The sequence below is a fragment of the Herpailurus yagouaroundi genome, unplaced genomic scaffold (genome assembly GCF_014898765.1).
Source record: "Herpailurus yagouaroundi ecotype Mexico unplaced genomic scaffold, PumYag 207, whole genome shotgun sequence".
Lineage (NCBI taxonomy): Eukaryota > Metazoa > Chordata > Mammalia > Carnivora > Felidae > Herpailurus > Herpailurus yagouaroundi.
The window spans coordinates 5,517,474-5,529,780 of NW_024412438.1; the positions used below are offsets into that span (position 1 = coordinate 5,517,474).

General features: G+C 48.0%; 1 protein-coding gene and 1 non-coding gene across 3 annotated transcripts; one reads left to right on the forward strand and one right to left on the reverse strand.

Annotated features, from left to right (window-relative positions):
* Nucleotides 1–5,623: 5,623 nt before the first annotated feature.
* On the reverse strand, nt 5,624–5,695 carry TRNAM-CAU (transfer RNA methionine (anticodon CAU)). Its single transcript has one exon. It is a non-coding gene; the product is annotated as a tRNA-Met (tRNA).
* A 208-nt stretch (nt 5,696–5,903) lies between these two features.
* Nucleotides 5,904–12,179, forward strand: ILF2 (interleukin enhancer binding factor 2). Of its 2 annotated transcripts, XM_040452891.1 has the most exons (14): nt 5,904–6,022; nt 6,508–6,567; nt 6,741–6,783; nt 7,057–7,161; nt 7,543–7,620; nt 7,946–8,048; nt 8,644–8,709; nt 9,350–9,466; nt 9,898–9,976; nt 10,464–10,551; nt 10,941–11,002; nt 11,084–11,198; nt 11,418–11,508; nt 11,653–12,179. In XM_040452891.1, the coding sequence occupies exons 1-14, from the start codon at nt 6,018–6,020 to the stop codon at nt 11,811–11,813; spliced, it is 1,173 nt and encodes a 390-aa protein (XP_040308825.1). In that variant the 5' UTR covers nt 5,904–6,017; the 3' UTR covers nt 11,814–12,179. The 2 variants fall into 2 exon arrangements, with proteins under 2 accessions (XP_040308825.1, XP_040308826.1); XM_040452892.1 differs by lacking the exon at nt 7,543–7,620.
* The last annotated feature ends 128 nt before the right edge of the window (nt 12,180–12,307 follow it).

A 12,307-nucleotide genomic window follows, 5' to 3' on the forward strand; every position in this document is an offset into this window, starting at 1 on the left:
GCGTGTTGGAAGGAGCGAGAGCGCCCGGGGGAGGGGGGTGGGCGAGGGCGCGAGCCGGGGAAGGGGAGCGGCGGGCTTTCGTGCGCGCCTGGGCGCCCGCCCCGGGAGGGTGCCAGCGGGGGCGTCCGGCCGGCTCAAGTCCCCGGCTGCCGGGGGGGAGGGGGGGGACAGGGGAGGACCCGAGCCAGGCTCCGGGCCCTTCCTCCCGCCGCTTCCCCTCCCAGACTCGGCGACGGGAGCGCCAGCCCCGGACCTTTAACTCCTTCGTCCCCGCCCCGAAGTTGCGGACCTGCCCGCGCGCTCTGTTCCGAGACCCTCCGCGCCTTCCTCCTGCGGGGAGCCGCGCCGCGAAGGGGCTCGCTCGCTGGGGTCGGGGGCAGGACCGAAGGGCGACTCGAGTGGGGGCAGCCGGGACGCTTTCGCGCCCCGCCTCCTCCCTCCCTACCTGGTTCCGTTTGGGGAAGAGAGCTGCGTTGGTTCGGGATCTTGGCAAGAAAAGGTGTGAGCCTACGGATGTGTGTGCGTCTGGGGGTGGACGGGAGGGTGGCAGGTTTCTGGAAAGGGCGTTAAACTAGGGAGCCCAGGGTCCCCGTGACCCAGTCCACCCAGGACCGCCTCCGTGTCCCAGCTTCCAGATTGAGCGGGTTAGTGCGGAAAAGGGGCCCAGGGGGAGGGCGGAGTTAACCTTTTAGTTCCCAAAAGGCTGCAGGAAGGGGGAGAAGAGCGTTTGGTGGCTGGGGTGGGGGGAAGGGAGGGCAGTGACCCCGGGGCCGCTCCTGGAAGGTGGGTTCGCGGCGGCGGTGGGAGACGGTGTTGGAAGGGACCCGGTGGTGGGGGCGTCGGATGGGGCGAGGGTTTGGGGGGCACTGGACCGCGCGGGCCGCCTTCCCCGCGCCGTGGGGTCGGTGTGCCCTCTCGTGGCCAGCAGGGGTCACTGACGCCGCCGCGCCGCTACCCTCTCCAGTCCCCGACCCGCCAGCTGTCCCGGTGCGCCCGCCACGCGCTGGGTGTGCATAGGCCGTGCCCTGGGGGAGCCGTGCTTGGGACCAACAGCTACCACGTAACATGACTGAGCACCGCAACAGAAGCTGGGGAGATTGCTAAAGCCCCAGTTGAGGACGTAAGCTTGCTTCGGGGCCAGGAAAATCTCCAAAGAGAAATAATGCAGCAAGGGTGGAATGATGAGCAAGGGATTCTGCGCAGAGAGCAGTATATTCTCTATACCTGGCAGTTTTGGAGAATTTTAGGACCAGTTTTTCTGATGGTCTTAGAGCAAAGACCAACTTCAGATGGCAGGGATGTTTTGTTCCGCGTGCGTGCTCTCTATATCTGCCTTCATTGCCGACACTTAAAAAGCAGCAGACGGGGTGCGCCCGACTGGCTCACTCGGCAGAGCGGAACTCTTGATCTCCGTGTCCTGAGTTTAAGCCCCATGTTGGACAAACAGCTTTCTTAAAAAAAAAAAAAAAAAAAAATATATATATATATATATATATATATATATATATATCGAAAAAAAAATCGGCAGATGGCACACGAATATTTGGATTTCTCACTATCTTGAAATATCATAGTTAGCAATAGATGACTCCTGCCTGCGGCCCTTCTTTGAGATGACTCTAGTCCATGATAGTTCCTACCTAGTCTGCATTACCAGCCTGGCTGCTGTAGGAGTTCATGTTTTCGATCCTGGCCCATAATGTAAAGTGTGTGCATTTAGGAATGACTGGGGAGAGGCCAGAAAGGGGAGCAGAAGGCAGGTCATGAAAGCTTTTGCATAATAGGCATAATATGTTTGTCCTTTACAGGGGAGCTCCAGAGGCTACAGAGGTAGATGGGAGAGTGGGAAACTTTTTTTTTTGGGGGGGGGGGGGGGGCGGGAACTTTTTTTTTTTTTCCTTTTTTTTTTTTAAAGTAGGCTTCAGGGGCGCCTGGGTGGCTCAGTCGGTTAAGCGTCCGACTTCAGCTCAGGTCGCGATCTCGCGATCTCTCAGTCCGTGAGTTTGAGCCCCGCGTGGGGCTCTGGGCTGATGGCTCAGAGCCTGGAGCCTGCTTCCGATTCTGTGTCTGTCTCTCTCTCTCTGCTCCTCCCCCGTTCATGCTCTGTCTCTCTCTGTCTCAAAAATAAATAAATGTTAAAAAAAAAAAAAAAAAGTAGGCTTCATACCCAGTGCAGAGCCCAACGCCGGCTTGAAGACATGACACTGAGATCAAGACCTGAGCCGAGATCAAGAGTCAGCTGCTTAGATCCTCTCTCGCATCCCTGAGATGTAGGGGGAGGGTTGGAGGGTTGGAAGGAACTTTTAAAAAGACGGTTTTATTGAGGTATAATTGATATGGCATAAACTGTACATATTTAATGTATACAATTGATGAGTGTGAACATGTATATACCTGTGAAACCATCACCACAATATCAAGGTAATATCCATCACCTCCAAACATTTCATTGTGTTCTTGTGTGTGTGTGTGTGTGTGTGTGTGTGTGTGTGTATAGAACACGAGACCTACCCTTTTAAAAACCTAAAAAAAAGCCCCCTTTATTTTTTTAGGTAAACTGCTCACTCCCAACATGGGGCTCAAACTCACGTCCCCAAGAGGAAAAGTCACATGTGCTACCATGAGCCAGCCAGGCATCCCACTTACAACTTTTTTACGTGCATAATACAGTATTGTTGACTATAGAGAGCTATTTTATAAGTAGAATCAATTGGACTTCGAGAAGACAGTATACAAATAACCGAGGTTTAGGTAACACTGACCCATTTGCTGAGGAGCTATAGAAGCAGGTTTTTGAGGGGTGATGACAGTTTTATGATATGTGCTGCCTAAGCAAGCGCAAGGGAATGATAACCATTTTAGTTTATTGGGTGTGAGGCTCCTATAGATCCCCAAGTGGAGGTGTCCAGTGGGCCATTGGGTTAGTGGAGTGAAACTCAGGAGAAATGACTATGCTCAAAATCGAATTTAGTAATTGAGCCCCTGTTTCCAATGGTGGACTAAACAGCTGCCCGATCCCTGAGCTGAAGACAACTAAAAATTTTGGATGAAATGCTTTAAAAACTCAAAACACTGAAAGACATTGAAGAATTATTGGTGTTGAGGGTGTGAAAGACAGGAAGTCTGAGAGGTGAGACAATGGTAAGACTGCTTGTGCCCTGGAGTCATTTGCTGATTGGAATTGGTGGCAGAAAATGCGTTGTGTGGGGCAAGTGAGACAAAAATTGTAGTCCAAATGTCCCTGAAGGTGAGAAACCTGGCAAGCCACCTTCCTATTTTGGGTTAGGGTCCCGAAAGCTGCACTCTTGGGGGAAACCTTGGACTTGGGTAAACCAGAAATAAATAGAAACTTCACACCCAAGATATTCAAAGAATAAAATTAAGAATCAATCGATGAGTTTAACAGTTAGACTCAACTGAGGAGCAAGGAATGCATTGGAAGAAAGAATGGAGAAACTACCAACAGTGAAGCACAGGTTAAACAGAAATGGGAAACATAAGAGAGTGTTAGAGACAGAAAGGATACTGTGAAAAAATCTAACACCTTTATTTGGAGCCCCGAAAGGAGGGGAAAAAACAGGGTAGAAGCAATATTTGAAGTGATTATGGCTGAGAAACTTAAAAAAATAGATGGAATACATTAAGCCACAGATTCAAGAAGTTCAACAAACTTCAAGTGAGGTTAAAAACATCCATATTGGGACCTATTGGGGTGAAATAGTGGGAAATTAAATCAAAGGCTAAATCTTTCAAATAGGAAAGGGTGTCTTGGTAGCTCAGTCGGTTAAGCAGCCAGCTCTTGGCTTCAGCTCAGGTCATGATCTCTCAGTTTGTGAATTCAAGTCCCTCATCAGGCTCTACACGGGCAGCGTGGAGTCTGCTTGGTCTCTCTCCCCCTACCTTTGCCCTTCCCCCACTCATCTGGTCTGTTTCTCTCTCTCCAAATAAATAAATAAACTTTAAAAATTTTTAAAAATAAAATAGGAAAAAAGGAGGATTGATTACTTTGAAAAGAGCAACCATTAGGTTGGCAATTCTTTTTCCACAGCAAAAGTGGAAGCCAAAGATAGCAAAATAATACCATAAATGTGCTGAAAGAAGATAACCTCCAAGCTAGAGTTCCCTATGCAGAGAAAATGTCCTTCAGAAACAAAGGTGAAAGGGGCACCGGGCTGGCTCAGTCGGTGGAGCCATGGGACGCTTCATCAGGGGGTGGGGGAGGTGTCCTGAATTTGAGACCCAGGTGTGCTTAAAAAATAATAATACAGAATTTAAATTCTGTACACATGTACACCTACCAAGAGAAACGAATGTATCTGGCCACACAAATCTTCTACAAAAAAGGTTCATAGCAGCTTTATTCATAATGGCTTCAAAGTAGAAACAACCAAAATGTGTTCCTGTGTGTCTCAGCCAGTGGGAATAATGGCTCCACAAGAGAATGGATATACTCAAGCAATGGAATGCTACTCATAAATAAAAATAAACACATTGCTGATAAATGCAAAAACGTGGAGAATCTTGAAACGTGTCAAGCAAGAGAAACTGGAGGGGGGGGAGTACATACAGTATGAGTCCATTGATGTGAAGTTCAAGAACAGACAAAACTAATCCATGCTCACAGAAATAGGAAATCGTGATTCCCTCCAGGGGCAGGGTAAAGGGGTATGAGCGAACTTTAAGTGATGAAAATGTTATCTTAACCTGCGTGATGGTTACAGAATACATTACTCAATTAATCGAGAGGAAAGCTTAAGATCTGTGCATTTTGCTGTAGTAAATTATACATCAGTAAAGTATTTATCAGAATTACACAACAGCAACAGCAACTAATTCCGGGGGGAGTGATGGTGGTAAATGTAGTTACATTGTCTCTGCATTTTTTACGAGGAGGGTATAAGTACTGCATAAAACCAGACTTTGCAAACTCAAGGATGTGTGGTGTAATTTTTAGACTAACCGCTAAAAGAATGCGTAACTTCCAATTAACAGAGGCGGGGAAGGAAATACACGTTCATCAGTACAAGAGCAGACAAGAAGCGGGAGAACGAGGACTCGCGGAAGCGCAGGAGCAGCGCCGCGCGCCGTCGGCTCGCAAAGACAGCGCGTGCGCGTGCTCGCCGGGCGGGAGCGCGCTGACCCGGCGGAGACGCGGCCACAGGGGAGCGGCGGCGGATGTGCGGTCGAGGGCTGCTCCCTTTCACTTCCCCTGCTCGTTTTTTCTGAGCTCTCTTTCAAAGGCTGCCTCAGTTTCACTTCTAGTCCCTTATCATCAGTGCTTTTCTCTCTGGTTCCGTCAGTATATGCCCTTTTCTCAAATCCGCTTCTCCTGCCGTAAATTTCCAGCCTTCGGTGAACTCCACCCAGGAGTGGTGTTGCTTAAAGTCCTTCCCTTTCCCGTTTCACTTGCTGATGGCAAAAACAGGTTTTAAAGGCTGCATTTTTGAGGAAGGAGAAAGTAACAGAAAGGCGATTTTAAGTACTGAAGAAAATTGAACTCCAAATAGGGTCCTGGAGGAAAAAAAGAAAAGGAAAAAAAAACAAAAAGTACTAAAGAAATTGAACTCCGAATAGTGTCCTGAAGGAGGAAAACGCAGAAAAAGAAGAAAAAAGAAAGCCCCTGTAGCAGAGGATGGTTTCGATCCATCGACCTCTGGGTTATGGGCCCAGCACGCTTCCGCTGCGCCACTCTGCTACTATGCGTGAGGGTGCTCTGGCATCATATAGAAAGATCTCTTCTGGCTTCTTTACACCGCGCCACCTAGTGTCTGGTTACAAAAATAGTCACTACTGGCAAATCTGTTCTTATTGGCTAATTTCTGACATAGCAGGCGTTTTTTATTGGTCTGTAGGCCGGTCTGCCAAAGTAAACCAATGGGCATTAGCGGCGGGGTGTGGCGCGGCCCAATCGCGGCAGAGCTTGTTGGGACGCGCCAGCGAGCCGCGTCTCCGGTCCTCTGCTCCTCCGAGGAGAGGGGCGGTTGGCGTGGACTCCATTGTTCGGGATTTAGGGCGCCATGAGGTGAGGGCACTGGGCTGCTCTGCGAAGGCTCAGGGTGCTCCCCCGAAAACTTCGGGAAGGTGGGCCGACAGGAGCCGGGGCTCCCGACGGGGCCGCGCGTCCGGGGTCTGCCCGAAGCCCGAGAGCTCTCGGCCGGGGCGACGGCGGCGGTCGGGGGCTCTGGAGGCGTGGGGACCCGGCGCGCCACGTCCGGGGGATAGAGGGTGTGCGGGTAAAGGCTCCACCGCGTCGGTGGATAAAGGGGCAGCCGCTTTCGTCCCTCGAGTGCTGGGGGCCGTGCCCCGGGGGTGATGGGGCATTTCTCGCGGGGACCCGGTGTTGCAGCCCGGCGTTGTTCGCTGTGGGTTGTGCTTGAGTCGTCCAGGGAGGAGGCGCGGTGTGGTGACGCTGGGCACCTGGAGCGAGAAGCGCAAGCGGGAGTCAGAGCGGCCGGTGTCCTGCGGGCTCCTTCGGCGGGGTCACCAGTTAAATCTCTGCCCTTGTAGGGGTGACCGAGGCCGTGGTCGTGGCGGGCGCTTTGGTTCCAGAGGAGGCCCCGGAGGAGGGTGAGTGCCGGTTCCTAGCACCTGTGCACGGCTCGGTCCGCGCTTCAGTCCTCCCGGCTACAGTCTGGGGGGCGCTGGGTGCCCCGCCTCTGTGAGGTCCAGCTCCCGAGCTCCCCGCTGAGGAGTGTGGCCCCACTTCATCTGACGAATGATCTGCCTTGTTCTTGTTTTAGGTTCAGGCCCTTCGTGCCACATATTCCATTTGATTTCTATTTGGTGAGTGCTTGGCCCCTGTTGGCAGTAACAGGATTGTAATCTTTGTTCTAAAAGGTTAACTGGGTCTCTGGCTTGTCTGTTGGTGTAAAAGCGCTGAGAGCTTACATTATGGCCAGTCCTTGTGGCGGGTATCCTTGTTTGAATATCTTAAGGAGTAAAAAGAAGCGTAGAATTTTCTCTTTGCAGTTTTTTTCTGTTGTGGCAACAGAGCAAAGGATCCATCCTATGCATTATTTTCGGTAAACAATGTATCCTTGTTTCTTTCTGCTGTAGTGTGAAATGGCCTTCCCCCGGGTCAAGCCAGCACCTGATGAAACTTCCTTCAGTGAGGCCTTGCTGAAGAGGAATCAGGACCTTGCTCCTAATTCTGCCGAACAGGTATATTCTTTTGGCTTTCCTCCTCGGATTTCTCCAAGAAAGCCAGAGAAGTGAATAACCGTGGTGAGGTTCCTGTTACCAGAGCCTAAACTTGACAGAGGGTTTAATTGTTCGCCTCGTTTCTCCTTGTGGGTAGAGGGAGAGTGCCAGGTGGATTGTGTAAGCATTACATGTGCTTTTATATTGTCACTGGGGACTCTGTCTTTGGGCCAAAAAGTTACTCTCCTGGCATATTCAAGGCCAGAAGGGTCAGAGTGTTTTCAAAACCCTGTGTAGGTATTTCAGCTTGTCTAGAAGGGATTAGGGGAAAATACTCAAACTCTGAAAAGTTGCCTGTAATTTTTCACTTCAGGGCATTTTTTATTTTATGCTGTTTTTTAGGCCTCTATCCTTTCCCTGGTGACAAAAATAAACAATGTGATTGACAATTTGATTGTGGCTCCAGGGACGTTTGAAGTGGTGAGTCTTTAATGATTTAGTCATAGAAAAGGGCAGCCTTGGTTGTGCGGAAGTTTCCTTAATCTCCAAAGCCAAGTTTGAAATGGAAAGGAAAGTATAGTGGGATTCCTTTCTACTAGTGGTGATCTCAGGGATAAAACTTGTGTTACTGCTATCAGCTAGCCATACTGCATCAGGCGTTTCATGTGGTTGTTTTGGGATATCATCTGATCTCTGCTACTTCCAGTTCTGGGTAATAATTGTGTTGTCATTGATTTCTGAGAGGAATTAGGCCATCTTTCACTTCTACATCCCCCCCCCCCCCCCGAAATCCCTTTTCCAACAGCAAATTGAAGAAGTCCGACAAGTGGGATCATATAAAAAGGGAACAATGACAACCGGACACAACGTGGCCGACCTGGTGGTAATCCTAAAGATTCTGCCAACATGTGAGTGCACCTCTTTCTGGCCACAGGAGCAGAAAGTTGCATTTGAGGCATAGGGATCTTTAAAGCCCAAATCTCTTGCAGGAAAAGTTGTTTGGAAAACGAATGGGGAATTCATTTTTTTTAAATGTATATTGGGGTAATAAAGGACAAAGTCTGGGCTGTGTGTCTGCAAGAATGTATGGCCAGTTACTACAGGGCAGCGTTTCTCAACAGGGGGTGGTTTTGTTCCTCATGGGACATCTGGCAGTGTCTGGAGACATTTGGGGCTCCTGGCATCAAAGGAGTGGAGGTCGGGGATGCCACTGAGTACCCTGCAGTGCACAGGGTGTGCCTTACCTCCAGCCCCACATGGCATTAGTGCCACTGACAAGAAACTCTCCTATAAAAGGATGTGGGTATAGGAGGTGGCCTATTCCCTGAGACTTCCTGTTTCTCTGTTCAAGTGTTAGCTTTCCCTTGTAAAAGTGTTTATTCTGTTGCTTGCCCTTGCTCCAGCCTTGTACATGGGGCACAAATCGGCGTGGAATATCATAGAGATGTACAGAAAGTATGTGAATAATTACATTGCTCATGGTCTCCTTTTCTCTCAATCTAGTGGAAGCTGTTGCTGCCCTAGGGAACAAAGTTGTGGAAAGCCTAAGAGCACAAGATCCTTCTGAAGGTTGGTTTGAGTTTGTCGTTGGACATGTATTCAGCAGGAGCCAGGTCAATAATGACAACTACACTTTTAACAAAGGTCAGGCTAGAAAGAAGAGTGAATGCAGAGATTTTTTTTGTTACTGTTTATTTTTGAGGGGCGGGGCAGAGAGAGAGGGAGACAGAGGATCCAAAGCAGGCTGTGTGTGCACTGACAGCAGAGAGCCCAATGTGGAGCTTGAACTCACCAACAGCGAAATCATGACCTGAGCTGAAGTTGGTGCTTAACTGACTGAGCCACCCATTCTGAGCCAGCCGCCTCTTGAATGCAGAGTTCTATGTTGCGGAAGTTTTTGCAGTGATCTCCAGTGTCTGATACCCAGTTCATCTCCGTTACTTTTATTTATTTATTTTTCTGAAGTTTATATTTAAGTAATCTCTGCACCCAGTGTGGGGCTTGAACTCGTGCCCCAGAGGTCAAGTGTCCCATGCTCTTCCAACTGAGCCAGCCAGGTGCCCCATCTCTTTCTTATAAAAGTGTTTTGAATCCTCATTCTGGACTCTTGCTGTTTTTAGAAACCTATCTGCTCTCCTACTTCAACCCTATATTTACCTCTGGTCATCTAAGGGAGATGGGGGCATTACAGGTTTTGATTTTCTTTCAGTTTTGACCATGCTGACCAATGAAACTGGTTTCGAGATCAGTTCCTCTGATGCTACAGTGAAGATTCTCATTACAACAGTGCCACCCAATCTCCGAAAACTGGACCCAGAACTCCACTGTTCGTCCTTTTTTTCCATTTCTGGGATACTTGGGAGAAATTCAAAATATGGTATAAGACAAGGTTGCTGCTGAGTGTTTAGCTAGTTGCTATTCCATGTGAAACCTTCTGGACCTAAGTTGACCCCCAAACTTCACTATCTCCCTCTGTAATTTGGAGACAGTTTTACTAGCTTGCTAGTGAAACTGTCAGACAGGATGGCCAAGAAAGCAAGTGGATTGGAGGACAGTATTTATGGAGGGAATGGGCTCTTGGAGAAAGTTGTGGATCTTGCGTGCTTACAGATTTGGTGTAGGGGAGGAATAGTGATTTCTGGACAAGTGATTTGCTGGTCTGAGGAACCTGGGGTGGTTTAAGAAATTACAAGGAGGCTGAATTGCTTGCTTAGTAACAGGAGTGTTTCATTGTGGCCTGTTCTGCTGGTCTTGTAGTGGACATCAAGGTGTTGCAGAGTGCCTTAGCAGCCATCAGACATGCCCGCTGGTTTGAGGAAAATGCTTCTCAGTCCACGTGAGTTCCTTGCTATTTGAGTTTAAATAACCTAATTATTCTAATTATACTGAATAGCAGGATACCTCCATACTTCCGCTGTTAAAACTCTTTGGCTATAATTGGCCAGGTTTCTTTCTTTTTTTTTTTTTTTAAATACACCTTATGTAAGCAAATTAAAAGGTTTTTTTGTTTAACATTCATTTGAGAGAGAGCATGCCAGTGAGTGGGGAAGGGGCAGAGAGAGAGAGGGAGACACAGAATCCAAAGCAGGCTTCAGGCTCCGGGCTGTCAGCACAGAGCCTGATGTGGGGTTTGAACCCATGAACTGTAGGATCATGACCTGAGCTGAAGTCAGACACTTAACTAAGCCACCCGGGTGCCCCTAAGTAAGCAAATTTAGATCGAGAGAAACAAAATGTGTAGTTTTAGAAATAACAACAGCTCTGTACCTCAGGGATGGAAGTACGTGATGTTATTTTAATTGCTGGGTTCCTCTTACTTTCAGAGTTAAAGTTCTCATCAGACTGTTGAAGGACCTGAGAATTCGTTTTCCTGGCTTTGAGCCCCTCACACCCTGGATCCTTGACTTACTTGTAAGTAAAGGGCAGTTGGAGTTCCTGGTCACCTCTATTTAACAGCAGTTATTCTGAAACCGACCAGGATCGGAAATTTGGTGAAGCTGAAAATCAGTGTCATGGTGGGCAATAATTCAGTAAATACATGGTGTTTATTACTTCGTTGGGTTTTTAGAGTTTCAGTTGAATGAGTAATTTTACTGTCCCTATTCCTCTTTGTTACTGATGTAATTTTAGTAATGAGATAATGAGAAATCAGTGAATGAGCAGCTAGTTTCAGAACTGCTTCTGAATATGAACATTTTACTTAGACTTCAGTAATCTGTTTTGTGAATATTTGAGGTTTCAGTTTGTTTGGCTAGAATTGTCAAGTTTATGGCACGCCTACCATGTTGATTATTTTCCAGGGGCACTATGCTGTGATGAACAATCCCACCAGACAGCCTTTGGCCCTAAACGTGGCATACAGGTACAGCATGCTTCTTTGGGTTTGGGGCTGGGTGTAAGAGGTCTTGTGTGTTTTTTTTTTAAACGTTCTCGTGTGCTTCAGACGTTGCTTACAGATCCTGGCTGCAGGACTGTTCCTGCCAGGGTCAGTGGGGATCACTGACCCCTGTGAGAGTGGCAACTTCAGAGTACACACAGTCATGACTCTGGAACAACAGGTATGGGGTCAGCTCTGCAATTGCGTGTTGTGTCCTACTCTTGAATACTCCAGATCAGAAGGCAAAGGCAATGTGGTCTTTAGGGGTCAGGGATTTGGGGGTTCTCACAAACTTTGGTCTTGAAATTAAAGTTGTCCTCAACTGTTTTCATGAGAATACTCATCAGATACGGTACTTTAACTCCCCTTTCTAGTTTACTCTCACTCTGCTCTCCTTTAGGACATGGTATGCTACACAGCTCAGACTCTGGTCCGAATCCTCTCACATGGTGGCTTTCGGAAGATTCTCGGCCAGGAGGGTGATGCCAGCTGTGAGTGATCGTTGTGGGTCAGGGGATCTTTATGGTACTCTACTCTACAAAGCTCTACACTATTCAGATGTGTTACTATTTCTACTGTGTAGGTTAGGACTTGTATGCTGGGCTAGTTGCCTGAAATCGTTTTTTTTTTTCCAGATCTTGCTTCTGAAATCTCTACCTGGGATGGGGTGATAGTGACACCTTCAGAAAAGGCTTATGAGAAGCCACCAGAGAAGAAGGAAGGAGAAGAAGAGGAGGAGAATACGGAAGAACCACCTCAAGGAGAGGAAGAGGAAAGCATGGAGACTCAGGAGTGACCTTCCTTCCTATCTTCATCCCCTTTCTTGTCCAAGGTGAAGACTGGAGCCCAAGCTAACTGCTGCTGGACTTCACGTGGTGGCATTTCTGAGGGAAAAGGGAGACAGGAAGGAAAAGAAACTATAGAAGGAAGTGTCATTCCACTGGGTTCCACTTGGCTCAACAGCCAGAAGTCTCCCATTTACGACCTATGCCATCCATCTATAGTGAAGCAGGAGACCAGCTTTTCTTCCTAAGACTTCAGAGTCCCCAGGTCCTGGAAACCTCCCTCAAACAGTACTTTGTTGTTGAAATGTTGTGAACTGTTAGTGTCTGGAATTTTTTTTTTTCTGAGAAAAGTGATTAAAGTACTTCCTCGTAGGGCTCTTGCTCGTTTTTCCTTGGCATCTGGCAACCTTTTTTGCTTTCTGTACTTTTCAATGAAAGTGGTATTTGAGTCTTCTCACTGTAAACACTAGATCACAATTTAAGCTGTATCTGAATTAAAGTTTCT